Genomic DNA, 20,651 nt, shown 5'->3' with positions numbered 1-20,651 from the left:
AATATTTTACATAATATTGTCTTTTCTAGATAAACTCATGATTTTGGAAGTGAGATTATTCTTTACCACTGTTAGCCCTAGATAATTAACGCTGCAATTGGCCTGTTGTGCTCTTGGTTCAGTATGTGTGCAAATAATGGCAATGTAATATGGCATGATATTCCAGAAGTATCACTACTCTATACTGTCATACAGAAGAATGGGGACTGGTTCATGGCAGAGGCCACATCCAACATGTCAGATGTATATCAAAGTGCATAAAAAGTGGTAAAGCCTGGGTCACTCATGATCATTAACTGTTTTAAAAGTAGTGTGAACTACTATTTAGCTACTTCTTAGTAAAAGTAATTGGAACTACTGTTGTAACTTCTCTGATGTGGTTAAGTAGTTTCAACTATGGGTTGTGTCTGTGTTATGTGTTTTTACTTCCCCTGAGTTAAAATGTAAAACTTTTGTTTGTTTGCTGTCAACCAAAACAGTGTACTGTACTTATTAGGGACTTTAGACATCTACTTCATTCAAACAACCTATGCTAATTGTTCTGTTCCAGTTGAACTTCAAATGAGGATTACTCTCTAGAAGTCATAGAATCTTCTTTTCTAGATACATGTGTCAACTACAAACTCCATGCAGGCCTTCCCTCTCCTCTTTTGCAACTGCTCTCTTCATGGGCCAGGCTCAATTCCTAGAATATTCTGATTGCACTCCTGCCTCACTGAAATGCTACATACTAGGTTTGGCCTGGCCGCTTTTACATCATGGGAGTCTCCATCTTGACTGGAAGCACTTATTGAGGATGGTTAGGCAAAGCAATCCACAATGCATGCCTATAAATACTTGTTATTGGTGAATAAAAATGACATACATGGTTCTAAGCAGGAATGGAATATGGGATTGGACTGCCCCATTCTGCTTAATCAGTGGACTGCTGCTTTGGAATCTATTCTATACCTATCACATCTATGGATCTTACGCTGCATCTTATTCAGCAAACACTTTTGTTTCATGCCCACTGGACACAGCAACATCTCTTTAATAAGGGATTGTCTAATTCTGCTAATTCTTGGCAGTTCAATGCAGCTAATGCTTCTTTTAAACATATGTTTTGGTAATGTCCAGTAGTTGCTTCTTTTTGGGAGGAGGTTAATATATGGAGGTTAATATGCTCTTTTAAATTATTTACCTTCTTCATGGAAATTAACAAAGGCTCAGTGTAAATGGATTCTCTGCATCCTCTTGACATCTAAAAAAAGATATTACAACATAGGAAAGATAAACGCTCACCTCCTACAGTGCAATGGATTGAGGACTTTATAACACTTTCAACATTTGAATGGGTGGCATATAGATGCCACCTTCAAATGGCTATTTACTTGGATATCTGGTTGGCTTTTATTGACTCCTATGTATAATTACTAGAAATTGTATTTTCATATATATGCAGTTCATAGGTATTCATTGCTATGGATATATAAATATTTATGTATGCATATTTTTAAAAGCTGGGGGGGGGGAAGGGGAAAAAAAAGGTATTTTTAAAAAGCCAAAGGTTTCAAAGGCAGTCTTGGGATTCAGTTATGTGCCAATGGCTGCAGCTTTGGTTCCTCTATAACTTGGTGATTTCAATCTTTTCCACTTATACTGGTAGCAAAAAGCCAAAATCAACATGAAAGGTCTTTCTAGCCAAAAGTGGCCACCCTGAGGAACCAAGTATTATTAACCAAAACTGCTAATCCCACATCATTTAGTAGCTAGTGAGTACACACAGCAAAATCTTGAGTTCTTCTGTACACTTGGAAAAAGTATACCTATATACATCTGAGGAAAAGCAATTATGTCAGATCAAAGTGTTCTAACTCATCCTTCTGAGTGATGGTTTAGATCTTTCTAGACAGGGAGTTATTCATGTGAGAGCTGATTCTAACTTGTAGTCTATCATCTGAATTCTTCAGTCTCAGGAGAACTGTAGTATGTGCCCTTTCCAGACACATTGGGTTGGGTCTAGACTTTCCCTCCATTAACAGATTCCTTCTGTTTCTGGAGGAAACTGCTCTAGGAAGGGGATGGGGTAGCGATTTTCTCTTATACACATTACCTCCTGCAGCCCGCTGTTCCAGAGAGTCCCTGAACCCTCCAGAACAGTATGATGGGCAGGAGGAAAGGAGAATTGGAGAAAATTGCCTTCACACTCCCTTTCCTGCATATGTGTCATGGCCCAGGATCCTGTTCCCACTCGCCAAGTCAGGGGAAAACTCTGAGGATAGGGATGATTGGGTCCCTGAAGGCAGTCTCCCTAGTGAAGGTTTGTGCAGAGAAAGTGTCTTAAGCAAACAGTGTGGCTTCTATTCCTAGTTCCATAGGAGGTACTTCTGCTTTCCTCCTTGGACTAATATCACTCCTCCCCTGAACTACTGGCAGCCCCCAAACCGTCCACTTATATCCAAGTCCCTGGACCACAGGAGATATACCAACACGTTGGAGCACACACTTGTATAATAGGATACAGATCCTTTCATTTCCATGTAGGTTCTCCCAAGGGAAGCCCAGTTCTGGAGTAACACTTCCACCTTCTCAGTGAGTCTCATGTCTGTCCTGATCTTGAAGCTTGCTCCATAGTACACTCCTAACTCTCAGCTGCCTGACCTGCACCTTGTCTACTTGACCAGAGTATACCAACAGGTTCCAGCCTAGAACAACACATTATGTGATCAAACAATGGCAGTATTCAATTGTTATTACTGTTAGTTTGTCATGTATGTTTTTTTAAGCCAGGCCTTTTAAAACTGGAAGGGGTACTTTCTTGATAAACAATGGTAACAACAGAACGTGCTAAATAATTCTTTTAACAAATAGTGGACCAAGTCTCCCCTCCCATACACACACAAGCAGCCACCCCAAAGGAAGTTTGGGAGTAGCATTCAACAAAGTTAACCCCCCCCCCCCGCCACTACAGCTGAATGAAAAATAACTAACTAAAACGTGTGTGTGAATGCATAACTTCTCTTTGAACCTGAGTCTTTAAACATACATATTCTGGTTTGTATAAAGTTTATCTGTATGTGTCTAAGAACATATATAAAACAGATATGGAAACACAAACAAATCCTGTAAAACATGACTTCCATGACATTGGATCCAGACTTCTCTACAGCTGTTTATTTAACATCCCTATAAATAAACCAGGGTAACAAGCTTGGTGCATTCTTTTTTCTTTTTTATGGTAATTAAATGGCAATAAAAGAATACATTTTATAACATTTCAAAACGATGTAATGTATTAAAACTGATATTAAGAACTTGCCTGGGCACTTTCATTTTTCCATTAAAGCAAAGGTTTGGAAGTTACTGCACTAATTTAACTTAAACATGGTGATACCTGGAAATAGACAAATGACATTTAAAAAATTGTGTTTCTACTCCTATAATTAAAGTAGCTTGTTTAACATGTTTTGCTCAAGAGATACAAGCAGTATTATGAGCACTTCTGCACTATGGGTTGTACAACAGATAGTCAGTGGATCTAATTTTAGCACATGACATACAGTATATAATGAATTGATAATGGAAGATGAAGCAGTCGTTATAATTATAATGGCAAACTGGATTTTTGTCTTAGTTTTTGTAAAGCTTCAATTCCAATTTATCCACCCCACCTCCCATAAATATTAGTGCTATTCTGAAAATGCTGAATCTTCCTTTTTTGGCACTTTGTGTGTGTGCGGGTGAAATGAAAACTCTGGCAAATGAGGCTAGGAGGGGTTGTAATTTTGAATAACCTTCTCCTTGAGGAGGAGGACAGGATTTCAGCTTACCTTTTTAAGTGAAGGTGGTGGCGTAGAGGTCTTCTTTCTATTTTTTAAAAAACACCTCCTGCACTTGAAGGAGCCCAGGACTCTTCTCCAGCCTGGCAGCTCTTTCTGAACCACAGGAGACCGCATTACCCTCTCTCTCCAGTAGGCATTCAGGAAAGGCTATGTGGCTGCAAAAGCTGTTTTGCAAAGCATGAGCAATTGAGGATTTTAGAGCTTTAAAAGAATTCTGCACTTCCTTGCCACAACACAGAGCAAGCAAGATAAGCATTTTTCTAAAGCTCCAAAAGTCCCATTTGTTCTTTACAAATAAGCTTTTTGCAAAGAATGGGAGTTCTTCCTATGGTAGAGGGCGAAGTCATGTGGTCTCATGGGAGTTCAAGAAGTGCTGCCGGGCTGGAGAGGGATCTCATGCTGGCAGCGTTTTTCAAGTTAAAAAAGAGTAGAAGATCCTTTAGCCACCTCCCCAAATTAAAAAGAAAAAAATCCTGTCCGGCTCCCCAAGGAGAAAACTTTCCAAAATTCTCCCCCTCCCTGGGAAACAGGGAGAGAAAACAATGCCTCTTTCACAAGGAGAGAAAAAAATCCTGAAAATAGGGGGCAGAATTCAGCACAGCACTAATGAATATTATCTTCTTTTTTGGTTCAGTTCTCTGTATTTTAATATAGGCAATCATTGCAGCTATTTATACTCCAAATATTTTCAGTATGTTTAACAGTTATTTCAAGCAAATCTTTTCACAGCTGTACAACAATATAAAGGGGGAAAGTCACAAAAATGTGTTTCAGCATTTATCTGAACTGATGCATAGCATTAAAATTGTGACAACTGCTTATAACACAGAAACCAACAAAAACATGTCATTTCAGTTTAGACAGCAGTATTCCCCCCCTCCCGCGCCCCAACAAACAGGCAATATATGGGCTGTAGCTACTGTTGCCAGCTAGAAGAGCTTCCGGGATTATCAGACCATCGTTTGGGAATAGAGCTCAGGACCAGCACCACTCTGTGCTCTGCCTATGACCTGTAGGTGGCTTCTGCCATTTCAGTACCTGGCTGCTGCCATTTAGTTTGTTTTCTTAGTTAGTCTTATTGTTTCTGAGTGTGTTTCAGGAATTATGCCATTGCTGAAGTGAAAGGGGTGATGGTCTTGATGCTGTTTGCCATTTTAAATTTTATTAAAGGGCAAGATGAGTACTCTCCAGCTGCAATGGCACAGTGCAGAAAAGTTCAACCTCTTGAACTTTAAAATTAGCAGTTTGTTTTCTGATTTTAATACTTGTTTGTTAATATCTCTGTGCCTATTTAATAAAATCAGGGTTTATCCAGTGGCAGGGAATAGCTCTGGAGCTGTTTCAGCCCTAGGATATGTGTCTTTGAGCATAGGCAGAGTGTCTTTTTCTTCACAGACAATTTTACATCTTCATTACTAAATTCCTGTTGAGTTCTAATTTCCCCCTCTCCCCAAACAGAGATTTCTACGAAGTACAACATAAAGTCAAACATCATGTCTAATTACCAGTAAATTACTGGAAACCTGATCCAAAATGATACATCATGTCAGATAATCCTAATTAAATTCTTTTGTCTATCACTTTAGAAATATGAAACTTATTGAAACCATTACCAAAAATAGTGAACTGTTTAATTACTGTCAAGCCATCTGTTATTTCACAGGATACTTCATAACAACCTCTGAATTAATGTACATCTACAAAACCCTTGGTTTTCTGGATGTTTTTAGAATAATTTCTTTAAATTGTTTTTATTCAAAAAATTTAAAAATAAAAATTTCAAACTATCATGTGTACAATGTAGACTTCTAAGTAGGTTTTTAAATTAGTTCTCTGCATTAGATTTAACTCAGTTGCACTGTGCAAACACTGTTTTATAATAACAATCCTCTCAGTGTCCAGTTCTATAACTCCACATCTTTTAGAAGTAATGAGCCCCTTTCAGAAAGGAATAATGCTCCTGAAAAAAATGAAAATGTCTATAAATTCCAAACTAGTATTTTAAGCTATTTCTCAAGTCCATTTCTACGTGTTTTTTGTCCACAGCTTCAGCACTGTGTTTAAAATAAAACAGAAGATAACTTGATTCTTCTCATTCAATAATAACCCTTCCTAAGTGGTTAAGCACTAAGTCGGTGAGGACCAACAGTAGGAATGTGTCTTTATCCACAGGCAGCCAAAAATGTACCATCTCATCTTGGAGTAATTTATCCAATAAGATGATTTAGGGGACAGTTCAATGGCATCAGTTTTGGAAGGCAAAAGCAGAGGGGAAGGAATATAAATCAAAGGTGACTGGCAGGTAAAGGATATATGCAGCAATCAGCCAAACCATGTGCACACTGGCACAAATTCAACAAGATCATTTATAAAAATTTTAAGTCGGGAATACACAAAAGGGGGTCTGGTGCTAACTAAATCCACAGATAGATTACACGCCACTGAAATAAACACTTCCAGATGCTGGTGTACAAAAACCTTTCACAGAAAGAAATGTTTTCTTTCATAAATTTGAAGGGAGGAACCTTGGGTAAAGGGGAGAGGAAAACAGGGGCTCCATACTGAGACCTGACTTCCTACTGCTTTTACGGAACTGGTCATTTTTTTCCAAATACATAGTGCAATACACAAGAAAACAATGTCCTGAAATATAGCACTAACTATGTACATTTTAACATAATCATGGTTTGCTAGCAAAAAGAGTACCTAGGGGTATTTTATAAATCACTTAAAAGTGATGTGCCCCCATTGACTTTACCTCTAGTTCTCATTGATGTTCTACATAGCAAGGATTTTGCTCTTAAAGAAAACAGAATTTCCTGAGTATTTTTCTCCACCTATTTATATAAAAGTCTTATATGCTTGGTGAGCAGTTCATAAATTATGCAAATTATATAGGAAGGATCAGTTTCCAGCATTTGATCCAAAATATTTAACAGCATAGGCTGTTAAGACAGGCTGGCTCACAGTGCAGTGCTCAACCCAGTTTTGACAAATACCTCAAAGTTTGTGTTTAGTTTCAAATTAATAATAAAGCTGACTTTCAATAGAGAAAAGGAAAATAAATGTTATATTGTCTATGCACTGCTTTATTTCTCTTTACATATTTTATTATGGAGCATGACCACTATAGATAGCATGGCCACATCCTTATGTTATTTAACACATGTTCATTAATAATGCTCTTTAGAAGCTGGTTCACATGCTTTCTTGGGAATCTTCTTTTTGTTCACGAAAGTCATCCAATTGTGACAGCAGTGAACTGTGAGATGTGACGGTGTATGGATCTCAGCTTCAGCAACTTAACACTATTCCATTAGACCCCTGCCATTTCCTTAGCTCTCTCCTGCCTCAGCTAGCCCCCAACCGCCTGACTAGATTATACCCCTCCCGTGGAACTCTCTAGATTTGCTTCAGCTAGGCCTGCCTAGAACAGCAACGTGCACAGTTCAGTATAATGAAATGACAACAAGTGTTAACGAGAAACATTGGGACATCTTTGGACTGTTTTCTGGGAGGAAAAGTTTTGAATCAACTCTTACTCTTGGGGCTTTTTACAGAGTGTACAGCATCTTTTAAGCCCTGAATGTTTTCAACCATTACATTAAGTACATTAACACTGCATCTATCACTACCTGCCAAGATCACTATTACAATGTTGGTGATTAGTAGTATGCACAACCTAAAACTGAGAAAAATAATTGTTCTAAGGCAATGTTCAATGAGACAGAGCAATGGGAAGCAGAGAACAGTGGTGTTTTTCCAGTCCCATTTTGTATACATTTTGATGTGGCTGTAAGAGAGTCAGAGCCTTATGAGGGAGAGAAGCAATAAAAGAAGGAAGTGGCATTCAGCCAAAAGAAAATCCAGCCGTAACCAGCAACAAGCAGAGGCTGCAGCATCAGTAGAGGGAAACGTTCAGGAAACCAGGGCATAACCCATTAGCCAAAAGTCGAGTAAGTGCTGGTGGCTGACCAACAGAATCTCCAAATGTCTAACAATGTGTGCAGCAGCGGATGATTTACCACAAATGGGGTAAAAGGGTGGCAGTGGGGTGGGGGTTAGAAAAGGGAGAATAACTTAGTCTGTTTGTTAATATCCATGGGGCAGACTGAACTTCAATTTTTAAGGTTCTACTGGAAACATTTAATTCAGTGTTTGGGATAAAATAATGACCGTGTCAAATTATGTTACAGTGCCTTACCCTAGCAATTTGTACTCTAAATTTAAATGGCAAAACCTAAACTCCAAAATATGTACCAGGAACTTTTGGTTTACAATATATATGTTTTAAATATTCTATTTACATTCTTATTAATATACTTTGGTCTATAAATGATCAACTCTGGTTTAAAATCTTCCATGAACATAGGTCCTTTATAAAACAAATACGATGGCAATGCTTTATTTATAATAGATATATTTAAATCAAGGCACTCAGAAACTGTTGAGTGCGCTTGAAATGATGTGCTCTACATATCAACTGCCCAGTAGAACTAATATCACTAAAAGCATACTACATCATATTGGAACAGACAATGAGGATGAATGACAGCTTTTCATACTCATGAGGCCATGTGCCTCTTACTCCTTCAGCCTTCTACTTCTGCTTGTGCAGAATATCATCCATTTCTATGCCTAGTACATGCAGATCCACATATTCAGAAAGTAATGGAGCAGTTTTAAAATGACTGTGACAATCATAATCCAGTTTCTTATTTTAAGCCATGATATAGCAAGAAGAGTACTGAAACTGAATTGCATACTGTTGGAGAATATATTACAGAGCGTCAAGTAAAATGTTTTCTAATTTATGTGAGTAACGGCAATTCTCATCAACATTAGATGGAGCCAAAGGAGTGAAATAATAAGAGAAAAGAGATCAGGGAGTAGGAGCCAAATGAAATGCAGAGCAAGGTGCCTATATAGGATCAATCAATTAACCCAATCCTATATGTGTCTACTTAGAGGTAAGCCCCTTTGGGATCAATGGGGCTTACTCCCAGGTAAGTGAATATAGGACTGCAGCCTAAGTAGCAGTCTAGGCAATGAAATATTACATTATTATATGTATGTAGAAAAAGGATGTCACTTCTATTTAATTACAAGTTAACAGTGGAGATGCTTTGACTTATTCTAAGATTCTCAAGGGTGTGATCTAATGCAGTGGAAAAATTTCCACAATGGCTTTAGGCAGGATAAAAAGAACACATGGGGAGGGGCTGCTGTTTCTAGCAACCCAGTTGCACATGCTTAAATCTGGATCCAACCCAACTGATGTAGCACCATGGGTTTGCAGTCTGTTTAGCACTCCCTGCTAAATCACTACAGGTCCAATCCTATGGATTAGATACCTATTAGACAGAGGTTTCTGATTTCAGAGCCCTCCATCCATTCTATGCTTTGCCAGCAAGTGCCTTGCAGGTCAGGAGGAACAACAATGGCTTTTTCACTTCCCATTCCTCCTTAAATGCATTTTAAGTTAGATGGGCCTCTGAGCCTAACTCTCTTACCTTGCTGAGGGTGGGGACAGGAGCCGAGAGCCTTGTGGACCTGGTGGATCCTCATCCTCTCTCCCCCACACCCACCCACTATCCTGCCCCCCAAACACCCATTTCCTCCTCTCCTGAGGTTGTGACTCTGACCCTGGGAGAAGGAGCTATGACAGAGCTTTCTGTGGCAGCTGGGGGCAGGGGGAGATTCACCATCAGATCTCCTCTTCTGAGGTCAGAGCTTTGCAGCATCCTATGGTGCCTCCAATGCTGTCTAGGGGCTGTAGGATTGCTCTATAAACTACTTTTAAAATTCTATTGTATTTAAACTACAGTTTCCAGCTTTGGTATGGCAGTTGCTAAAACAAACCAAAAACAAACCAAATCAAAATTGGTCAAACGCTCTAATGTGCATTTGCTGGCATGTGAGCAACAGACCTTGCTGGACTGGATTTTGTTTTAAATGTTAATAATTTGAATTCTTAATAAGGGACAGAATATTCAACACAAATGAACCCATAACAACATTTTTTATCAGTTATTATGACTCTCAAAATAGTTGGGAATTTTGCTTTCTCCTCTTAAGATCTGTCACAAAGGCACAATGTATCCTGAGCTTTATATAATTTCACATGGAGATGATAATGACCATGTGACGGCTGCCTGAAATGGTTTTCTATGCTGGCTGTTTCCACATGGCAACACATGTGTGTGCACTGGCCCACCATGTGCACTGGGCTATTTCTCTCCTTTATGCACAATGTACATGACCAGCTCCACTTGGAGACCGCCAACATAGGGAACAACGTAATGCAGCTATGTGGTGGTCGTATCATATGCAACGACCCTTAGCTTTCCTATTCTGTGTTACATCCTGTATTAAATTGATATGAAATTTAAACTCAGGCAAATGGCCAAGAAGGAAAATACTTTGCAAGTGCAGGAGTCTATATATTTCTTTTAAAACAATTTCTATCCCATGGCATTAGCCTATTCCCAGTAGAGAATACCAACTTATTTTTCATTTTGAAGATTATTTTTCATTTAGTTAGAGACACTTTTTGGCCTACTGCCATAACAGTTTCACCTGAGGTGCTCAATAATCTCTCAGAAACTCACAGCCTGTCATATTTTAATGCCTCAGCATAAAACAACACTGTCTTTTGAATGACTGTATTGTTAGCACAAGTGGATTAATCTTAAATCAGCAGCATGTCTGAAGGGGAACTGGAAAAAAATCCCAGAACTGCAAATTATTCAATCATACACTTTAAATGAAGAGATATTGGGGAACTATAAGATATGTTGAAATGGTAATTCAGAATTGGGGCTATAAGATAATTAATTATTTGGTCAGCTGGCATCTTCAGAGACAGGGGGAGTGTGACCTGGTTGATTCTCCTTGATCTCTCAGCAGCTTTCGATGCCATCGACCATGGTATCCTTCTGGGACGACTGTATGAGCTGGGAGTGGGAGGCACTGCATTACAGTGGTTTCGCTCCTACCTGGAGGGTTGGCTCCAGACGGTGGTGCTTGGAAAATATTGCTCGGCCTCATGGATTCTCCAGTATGGAGTGCCATAGGGGTCAGTTCTGTCACCCATGCTACTTAGCATCTACATGAAACCATTGAGTGCAGTCATCCAGAGTTTTGGGGTGTGTTGTCATCAATATGCTGATGACATGCAGCTCTATTTCTCCTTTTCACCTTCTTCAGGTGAGGCTGTGGATGTGCTGATTCGGTGCCTGGCTGTGACAATGGACTGGATGAGGGCTAATAAACTGAAACTCAATCCAGACAAGACTGAGATGCTGTTGGTGGGTGGTGCTTCTGACAGGATGGAGGGTGCTCAACCTGTTCTGGATGGGGTTGCACTCCCCCTGAAGGAGCAGGTTCATAGCTTGGGGGTTCTCTTTGAGCCATTTTTGTTACTTGAGGCTTAGGTGGCCTCAGTGGCATGGAGTGCCTTCTACCAACTTTGCTTGGTGCCCCAGCTACACCCCTATCTGGACAGGGATAAACTGGCTTCAGTTGTCTATGCTCTGGTAATCTCCAAGTTAGATGACTACAATGCACTCTACATGGGGCTGCCTTTGAAGACAGTTCAGAAACTGCAGCTCGTGCAAAATGCAGCGGCCAGACTGATAATAGGTACCAGAAGGTCTGAACATATAACACCAACTCTGGCCCACTTGCACTGGCTGCCTGTATGTTTCCAAGCCCGATTCAAGGTGCTGGTTTTAACCTATAAAGCCTCACACAGCTTGGGACCACAATACCTGATGGAGCGCCTCTCCCAACAACAACCTACCCGTACACTATGCTCAGCATCTAAGGCCCTCCTCCGGCTGCCTACATCCGAGGGAAGCTCGGAAGATGGCGACAAGGGAGAGGGCCTTTTCGGTGGTGGCCCCCAAATTATGGGATGACCTCCCCAATGAGGCCTGCCTGGCACCAACATTGATATCTTTTCGGTGCCAGGTTAAAACCTTTCTGTTCTCCCAGGCATTCGGCAGTATATGATAAGTGTTTAATTGATCCTGGAATATCTTATGGTTATGGTTGTGTGTGTTTTTTAGATTGTTTGTTTGAAGTTGTTTTAGATATATGTTTCTTTTGTGCATATTGTCTGTTCAGTAGTTTTTATGTAAATGGGTTTTAATCTCTGTATATTGTATTTTTAATGTTTTTAATCTTTGTAAACCGCCCAGACAACTCCGGCTATTGGAACTATAGAAATGTAATAAATACTCCTACTACTACTCCTACTCCTAATAAGAATTGATAATATTAAAAAGAATATCCATATTTCAAAACATTAATGAAATTACCTTTTAAAAAAGGGGGGCATTTATGCCAATTTAGAACTTAAACTACCATACATTACCAGAATGGAATCCATTATTTAATATTTCCTTATCCGACAGATTTTGGAAAGCAAGACATAGAATTTTAAAATGCAGGACAGACAGACATCTTACAGCTACAAAGGGAGAAGAGAACTGGCAAATCTGCATGGAGCTTAAACTTCAAAAGTCTCAAAGCCTGCCATTTGTGCCCCATCAATTAATCAAGAGGTAAACTTTAATTTGATATTAAGACTTCAGCTGATTCATGCTTGCAATCCCATGCAAGACACGTAAACAAAAACATTCTTATTTCTCTTGGGATATCAACCAGGAAGATAATATATGGGGAATCCATGATTCACATCTTTAAAAAACAAAGAGAACCTAACAGGCTTGAATCATCCCATCCCTACTTTCCCCATCATCAGCCCTCCAAGGGAAGCACACATGCAGGCAGCACAAGCGGCATGGCAAATCCTTACACATTTCCCATAGCCCCATCCAGACTTTCAACTCTGTCCAATTCAGTTACTTATGCTTTATTGGATTTGGCCTAATGTATCTAACGTTTCTGATAAAATGTTTGTTTTTGTGTGGAAAAATTCCCATGTTGCTCATACAGCTAAAATGCATTTGATGGATAGATTACTTAACATTACTTGTTTAGAAATATATTTAATTCCTGTATTGAATTAGGGCCCTGTTATATAATTGCATGGAAACCATATTCTAATTGCACTATGAAATGTTTACATATTAAAATATAACTTATGTGCTTATTACCTGCTCTAATCTTACCAAGAAGCAAGCTTAGACAGCTGTCTAAGCACTTCTCTTCCAGCTAGAGAGAGGTAGGACAGCAAACGACCACCCTAGTGTGTGTGCTGCTCAGGAACTGGAGGGTATGAAGCAGAGAGCAAGGGCCTGAAAATACAGTGGGCAAGAAAAGGACAAACAACAATGAAGAAATACTAGCAGTATCATTTGAGGAAAATGTTTAGTAGGTAAGAGATGTAGACGGATAAGCAGCAAGAGGCAGTTGCTTAGGATCTGATGTACAGGGATTGCCAGGAGATGTTTGTGGGAAAAGGCAACTAGTACAAACATGGGTACCTAGAAGCCACAGCATCAGGAAAACTATATAAGTAGAGGTTGCTGGCTCGGTAGGGGAAAAAGGGGTTTGTACTATTTTATCATTTTTAATAGCATGCAATATTTCTAAACTGATATAAATACGTAAACGTTGGACAGTGTAATTTCTTAGCAATTAGAATATGGTCTCAACAGAGAACAATATGGGTAATCAACAACACAGTTTGGGGCAAAAGGTGTACTCTGTTGGAACATATTGTGAGAGGAGTGAAAAAGCAAGTAGAAATTATTCAATTAGCCAAGGGATTTTAACTTGCTAGTTAGTAATAAGCTATCCTGGTGATCTTCTTGTGGGCAAAGGGTGTATAGAGCTGTCCCCTTCACTGAAATGAATTGGGAAGACCACAAGTGCAAGAGTTTCATATGTGCATCACAGCACATCTGTGGCTCTGGATTGTATTTAGTGTTCCATTAATTACATTATTAAAAAAAACACTTTTGGGTCATTGGGAAATAGTTTGAGCATGAGTGGCATGAACACATTAAAAAAGAAAAAAGGAGCTCTGCTGGTTTATAGCAATGATCCATCTAGTTCAGCATCATGTTTCCAACAGTGAGCAGACAGAAGCTTCCAGGTAAGCCCATCAACAAGCCATTAAGGTGTTGTCTGCTGCTCCAGCTCCTAGTATCCAGAAGTATTTAGCCAACATAGCTAATAGCCATTAATAGATCTAAGCTCCATGAACTTGTCTAATCCCCCTTTAAATACATCTAAGTCAAGGCATATCATAGTATCCTGTGGCAGAAAGTTCCGTAAGTTAATTTTGCATTGTCTGAAGAAGTACATTTTTTGTCTACAAGAAAAAAGGCAAACATTTCTCTACACTTTTAACATTTTTATTGCTTCTTATTACCCATCATCATTACTTTTAGGGCACAATCTTATGGCCACCAGACATTGGCTAGACAGCCATAGGTTTGGTTGGTTCCTGGAGAACCACCTCCCCGCCCCTGCCTCTGCTCCCTTGTAGGCATCGTGGATCGTCCCCGGGCTCTGCGCTCATAAGAGCAGCACGGAGCAGGGCAAAAGGGTGCATTCCCAGGGGCGGGGAGTGCGGAAGTGCCAGTACGATGCTTCCTATGCGTCGTCCGGCTTCCCTACCCCTGCTCTGAGGTCCCACAGCTAGTCAGCCGAAATCGGCCATCTACCTGCGAATGCAGGGTGGTTGGAAGGTAGAGAAGAAGATCCCCTCTGCGTTCCTCCCTCTGTGCACTGGATGGGCGGCTGTCTCTGTGTTTGGAGGCAGCTGCCTATCCTGCTAGGATTGCTCCCCTAATGAATAAACTTGTTCTGGTGATTTTCATAATCCCTAGAAGATCTGGAGTCTGTTCAGGTAAAACTTCCCATACCAAACTTCCATGTGCAATGAGATCACAGGTCTCAGGTTCAAATGTTTCCTCCACCTCCTTCCACCACATGGAAACTGTTCTTGCATGGAATTACCCTCTATGTATGGTGAGGGGCTAGCAGTAACAAAGTTATGGGCTTAGATCCAGAGTAAAGATACTTCTGCTTACAGAAGGGCTGGTGATCCAACTGAGGCTGCTACTCAGGCAAGGGAGACAATTTTTGCTGATCTCTCCTTCCCCCTGCAGTCTCCTGCACCACCTCCCATACTCTTCCGGAGGCTCCTCCAACCGTCTGAAGCATATTTTCAGAGGGTGCAGGGGGCTGCAAGAGCAACTGGCAAAAATCACCACTCCCGCTTCTATGAGCAGCAGGTTCTGTGACCGTAACTATGATCACATGATCTCTGTATCCAACCCATGAACTTGAGACATGCTTCCATTCTCACTGTATACACCGTATTTGTGGGTGTGTCTGTGTCTGTAGTAGTAGTAGATGTAGACACATATTTCAAATATTTTCTGACAGCTTGCACCTTTAGAACTCTACTTGTCATACAAACATAACTTTATAAATGAAAATGCTTCTAACTTTAAAAAATTGGCTAATTTTAACTTTTATTTCATATTTCTATGGAAGAAAGGTTGGTGCTAAAACCACAGAGACCAGTGTGCTTTTCTTGTAAGTTACATCCTATGTTACACTTGCATAGACGATGAAGGTTCCATGAAACCAGTCTTTCTGAATTTCTAATCCTCTCACATCAGAGATGAATCTTTGTTAGAAGCAAAATCTGGCAGTGAACTAATTTTAGAATATTCATTTTTCACAATATTATAATACCTATAATTTAAATAACTACATACAAACTATGTAGAAGCCAGGGATATTCTAGACAAACAAAAACAATAATTTAAAATTAAAAGGAAATAATATTTAAAGGAAAAAACTTTTTTGTCTTTCAAAAAAAAAAAGAAAATACTGTTTTATTTCCCAAAAGAATTATGCCATTTTAAAAAGAAAAATTATAGCTCCCACAAATTGCTCTCAACAATTCCAAAGCTTCTTCATTTGACCACTTTAAAATCAAAGTTCTTTAAAATTATAAATAGAGCTCCTTATAACTCTGTTATTACATACTGTGTATGGGGAAAGGGGCCCAATCTTGTGGCTGTAGCGTCGAATGGCCTCTCTGATGTGGGCAGGCTGGATGGCATCGCTCTGAGCCTCTGCACCACAAGCTGCAGTGCTCTGCAACAGAAAGCACATACGTCATGACTCAATCAGAAACACACAACAGGCAGACACAGTACATTAATTAAGAAAATAAACCTCTAAAAATGGACTGGTTTCTTTTTTTCTGGGGACACAACAGCCTGTCACATTCTTCATATTACAATAAAACCAAAACACCTATTAACAAATCAAAGGATACTTTTATATGAACTTTTCCAAGAAGATCAAGAGAATATCATATACGTTCTCTGAGCATTTGAACACAGAAAGATTAAATGCTCAAATCCAAATGATGAATTCTTAAGCATCAAGGAACTACAGTTTCAAAAGCATGGGCAAAATCCCTTGATACAGCTTCCAGCAGTCAGGCCTTTAGGATAAGGCACAAATGGCTATTAGCAAGCCCCAGCCCTGTGTCCCTCTTTACTACATTGTTCAATGGCTGCTGCTGATTCGAATTTCTGCACTGGAAGAAGAGAAAGAGGCGTCTCTTCAGGCAAGCACTTTCAGCCTCAGATGCGATCATAGGCTTTGCTGGCTCCTACAATACTAAGACCCTTTCTCAAACTGGGGAGAGGTAATGAGCAGGGTACCGCAGGGCTCAGTCCTGGGCCCAGTGCTCTTCAACATTTTTATTAATGACTTGGAGGAGGAGGTGCAGGGAACACTGATCAAATTTGCAGATGACACCAAATTGGATGGGATAGCTAATACCCTGGAAGTAAGAAACAGAATTCAAAGTGATCTTGAGAGGCTGGAGCACTGGGCAGAAAACAACAGAATGAAATTTAACAGGGATAAATGCCAAGTTCTGCACCTAGGAAAAAGAAACCAAATTCACAGTTACAAGATAGGGGATACGTGGCTCAACAACACTACAAGCGAGAAGGATCTTGGATTTGTAGATCACAAGCTGAATATGAGCCAACAATGTGATGTGGCTGCAAAAAAGGCAAATGTTATTTGGGGCTGCATTGATAGAAGCACAACTTCTAAATCCTGGGAAGTACTAGTTCCCCTCTACTCAGCACTGGTTAGGCCTCATCTGGAGTACTGTGTCCAGTTCCGGGCATTGCACTTTAAGAAGTATGAAGACAAGCTGGAGAGGGTTCAGAGGAGGGCAACAAAGATGATCAGGGGACTGGAAACAAAGCCCTATGAAAAGAGACTGAAAGAACTGGGCATATTTAGCCTTGAGAAGAGAAGACTGAGGGGAGATATGATAGCGCTCTTCAAGTATTTGAGAGGTTGTCACAGAGAGGAAGGCCAGGATCTCTTCTTGATCATCCCAGAGTGCAGGACACAGAATAATGGGCTCAAGTGACAGGAAGCCAGATTCCGGCTGACTGTTAGAGCAATGCGACAATGGAACCAATTACCTAGGGAGGCAGTGGGCTCTCCCACACTGGAGGCATTCAAGAGGAGGCTGGACAGCTATCTGTCAGGGATATGTTGACTTGGATTCCTGCAATGAGCAGGGGGTTGGACTCAACTGTCTTGTAGGCCCCTTCCAACCCTACTATTCTATGATTCTATGAAGACCAGGCTCTTTTCTTTATATCAGGAAATTAGGAATGTGTCATTGGTTGCAATTACTAATCCTAGCAACATTATTTTAATATCCCTTAATTTGGGGGGGGGGCATTAGTAGCACCCCCCCCCCCAAATTTGCCTCATTTGTTTCCTGAGTGAAATTCTGTGAAAACTCTAGTTGTACAGCATTTTTAGTTAGCACAGAAAAATCATCAGTAAGTAACTGTGTTGTCTGAGTGCTTTCAACTACATCTGTCAAGAAAGAGCAGTTCTAGTTTTGCCACATTAATAACTATCTTGACTTGTGACAGACACCGGGCCCTGCATAGTTGATGTGTTACACTTTTAGTGATGTCATCCATCCACTTTCCAATGCAAGACTGAGAAAATTAAATTCTTCTGATGTTCTGGCAGTGATCACCGGCTAATTGAGATCACAATTTACACACTCTGTGGTCAGGTATGTTTGCTTGCAAATGTGCACACTGCCAAAAAAAGTAATAGCTAGTATTATGTACCTGTTGTGCCAAGCTTACATATATTTATTCTGCTCAAAGTCTGGTAAAATTCCACCAGAGGAGATTCCTAATGTTTGTTCAGCAATGTTTGCTCTTCCACATGGACCACTTATCTTTAATTCTGTAACTTATATAGTATTTCATTTTCAAGAAGCATTTCTCCCCAGGTTGGAAAGTCTAACAAATCCTTTCCAACAAGCTAAATCTTATAGACAGCCATGATAACAAAAATCCCTGACATTGTTAAACATGAATGTTAAATATTACGAAGGATAGCCTCTCCCCATTAGGTTTCTGAAATATCAATATTTCTAACTTCCTAATTTATTTTAGACATTTCTATCCTGTTATTCAGCTGAGAAGGTTCCCATAGCACCTTACATAAAATCAGAACAATGAAAAATTAGTAAAACAATTAAGAGCAGAGCAGTTAAAAATTCAGCTATAAAGAACAGCATTAAACAAGAAAGTTCTGGACAAATAAAGGTTTCCATTAACTCCAGGGAGGGGAGGGAGCCCAGTACCGCATGAACCTGTGGAATGCCTTCCACAGAGAGACTTGTCTGACATCTACATTATGGTCTTTTCAGCACCAGGTGAAGACTTCATGATTTGCCAAAGTAGCACAACAACAGAGAAGTCCATTTCTCCATGCACCACCCACCTCACCTCTGATGTTGTGGAGGATCTGGGGAATATCCTAAGACCTGGGCAGGTTCATGTGAAAGGAGGCAGCCCTTTGTGTATCTGCATCCCAAGCTGCTTACAGCTTTAAATGTAAAAAGGAACACTTTGAATTGTGCTAGTTAGCTGTTTCAAAATTGCCTCATACACCCAGTCCCATTTAGTAGTCTAGTTGCTGTATTTTGACAGCCCCACAGATAATACACTGCAGTAGTCCAAACAGGTAGGCATGGATAACAGCTATTAAGAAAACTGAAGTCTTGCTCAAACAAGAACAAAAAGAAAAACTAACTTGCATAAAAGAAATGTAAGAAGACAATAAGGGATACAAAAAAGGAGTCTGAAGAGCATATTGCTAATAACATTAAGACCAACAATAATTCTTTAAATAAATCAGAATGAGGAAACTGGATAGGGAGGTGATTGGTCTGCTGGATGACAATGGAGTTAAAGGAGGATAAAGGAATATAAGCAGAGAAGATGAATGAATGCTTTTTTTACTTCACTGCAGTAGATACCTGCCTGAACTGATATTTTCAGGAAGGAAATCTGAGGAACTGAGGCAAATCACGGTGACAACAGGGGATGTTCTGTACCATATCAACAAATTGAAAACAAACAAATTACTGGGTCGAGTCGATATGCATCCTATAGTTCTTAAAGAACTCAAATATGAAACTGCTAATAAAAATATGTAATGTATCCCCAAGATCAGCCTTGTACCAGAGGAAAGTCCAACTCCAATTTTTAAAAAGGGATCAGGCGAGGGGATTCCAAGAAATTACAGACCATTAATTTAAAGTTTGTTCCAAGTAAATTGGTGGAAAGCATTATTCAATATAAAATTATCAGTCATACAGAAGGAGAAGTTTTGCTGAAGAAGAATCAACTTGGCTTCCGCAAAGTCCCATCTCACCTTTTAGAATTCTATGAGAGTGTCAACAAGGTTGTGGGTAGGAGGGATGGGGGTTGGACTCGATGGTCTTATGGGCCCTTCCAACCCTACTATTCTATGACTATTCTATTCTATGATTCATTAGACATAATTTACCAGGACTTTCAAATGTTTTTGACAAAGTCGTTCACCAAAGACTCCTGAGCAAGCTCAGCAATAATGGGATAAGAAGAGACTGGTAACTGGTTAAAGTACAGAAAGAAAGAGCAAGGTTGGTCAGTTCTCACAATCAAGGGATACGGACAGTGGAATCCCCCAAGGATCTGTATTGGGGTTGGTGTTTTTTAATATCCATAAATAATCGAGAGTCAGAGGTGAGCAGGGAGATGGCCATGTTGGCTGACATCACCATGTTATTTAGGGTGGTTAAAAGAAGGGACAGTGAAGAGCTCCAAAAGGATCTCTCCAAACTGGAGCAATGGGAATTAAAATGGCAAATGTAGTTTGATGTAAGTGTAAAGTGATGCATGTTGAGGCATAAAATCCTAACTTCACATATACAATGAACGGGTCTGAGCTAGTGGTGATTGATCAGGAAAGAGATCTTGGGGCTGTGGTACATTGTTCTATGAAAATGTTGACACAGTGTGGTGTCATGACCCCCACCCCTTGGATTTTCCAGTGTGCAGAGAGGATTCTGATGAGGATATGACACAGGCTACTTCCTCATGAATAGAATAGTCAGACCCTATGGTCTTATAGGCCCCTTCCAACCCTACTATTCTATGATTCAAGACTCTCCTGGCCAGAGGACACAGCCCTGCCATCATCCTATAGCTCGGAGGATAAGTCCCTGGCAGAAATCTTCCCAGCTTTGAAGAACTCCCAGGTTACAAAATCAATCAAGGGCCTTTTAAGAGTCTAGTCAGCTCCTCCAGGAGGTGAGACAACACCCTACTATTTGTTGTAGTATAAGAGTTTCAGCCCGCAGGACCCACTCAGAGCTATCCAATGTCCTGTTTGTTTGTTTTTTCTTGCCTTGTTCTTCTGCCTACCATTGGATGCTACCAGCTTCCCTTGTGAGCATCAAGCGACCACATACTGGGATAGTATGGCTGC

At 40.1% G+C, this 20,651-nt stretch overlaps 1 protein-coding gene across 17 annotated transcripts in view; it reads right to left on the bottom strand.

The window, feature by feature from the left end:
- Positions 1-20,651, bottom strand: part of SUPT3H (SPT3 homolog, SAGA and STAGA complex component) — a 479,638-nt gene that overhangs the window by 103,604 nt on the left and 355,383 nt on the right. For 15 of the 17 annotated variants that reach the window (XR_014786036.1, XM_084822165.1, XM_084822141.1 and 12 more), the window contains one exon: positions 15,807-15,917. Coding sequence is in view for 14 of the 17 variants with exons in the window: in XM_084822165.1 (XP_084678291.1) it covers positions 15,807-15,917 (111 nt within the window). In the remaining 3 variants the exon portion in view is untranslated. Of the gene's footprint in view, positions 1-3,301; positions 3,377-12,964; positions 15,918-20,651 lie in introns of all 17 variants that reach the window. The other 2 variants (XR_014786057.1, XR_014786040.1) reach the window with 2 other exon arrangements.

This window comes from Heloderma suspectum, chromosome 1, assembly GCF_057233095.1.
Source record: "Heloderma suspectum isolate Gila_16-S chromosome 1, 16-S_ref, whole genome shotgun sequence".
Taxonomy (NCBI): Eukaryota; Metazoa; Chordata; class Lepidosauria; order Squamata; family Helodermatidae; genus Heloderma; species Heloderma suspectum.
The sequence above is the reverse complement of the archived record's forward strand: the minus strand, read 5'-3'. Positions and strand labels throughout refer to the sequence as shown.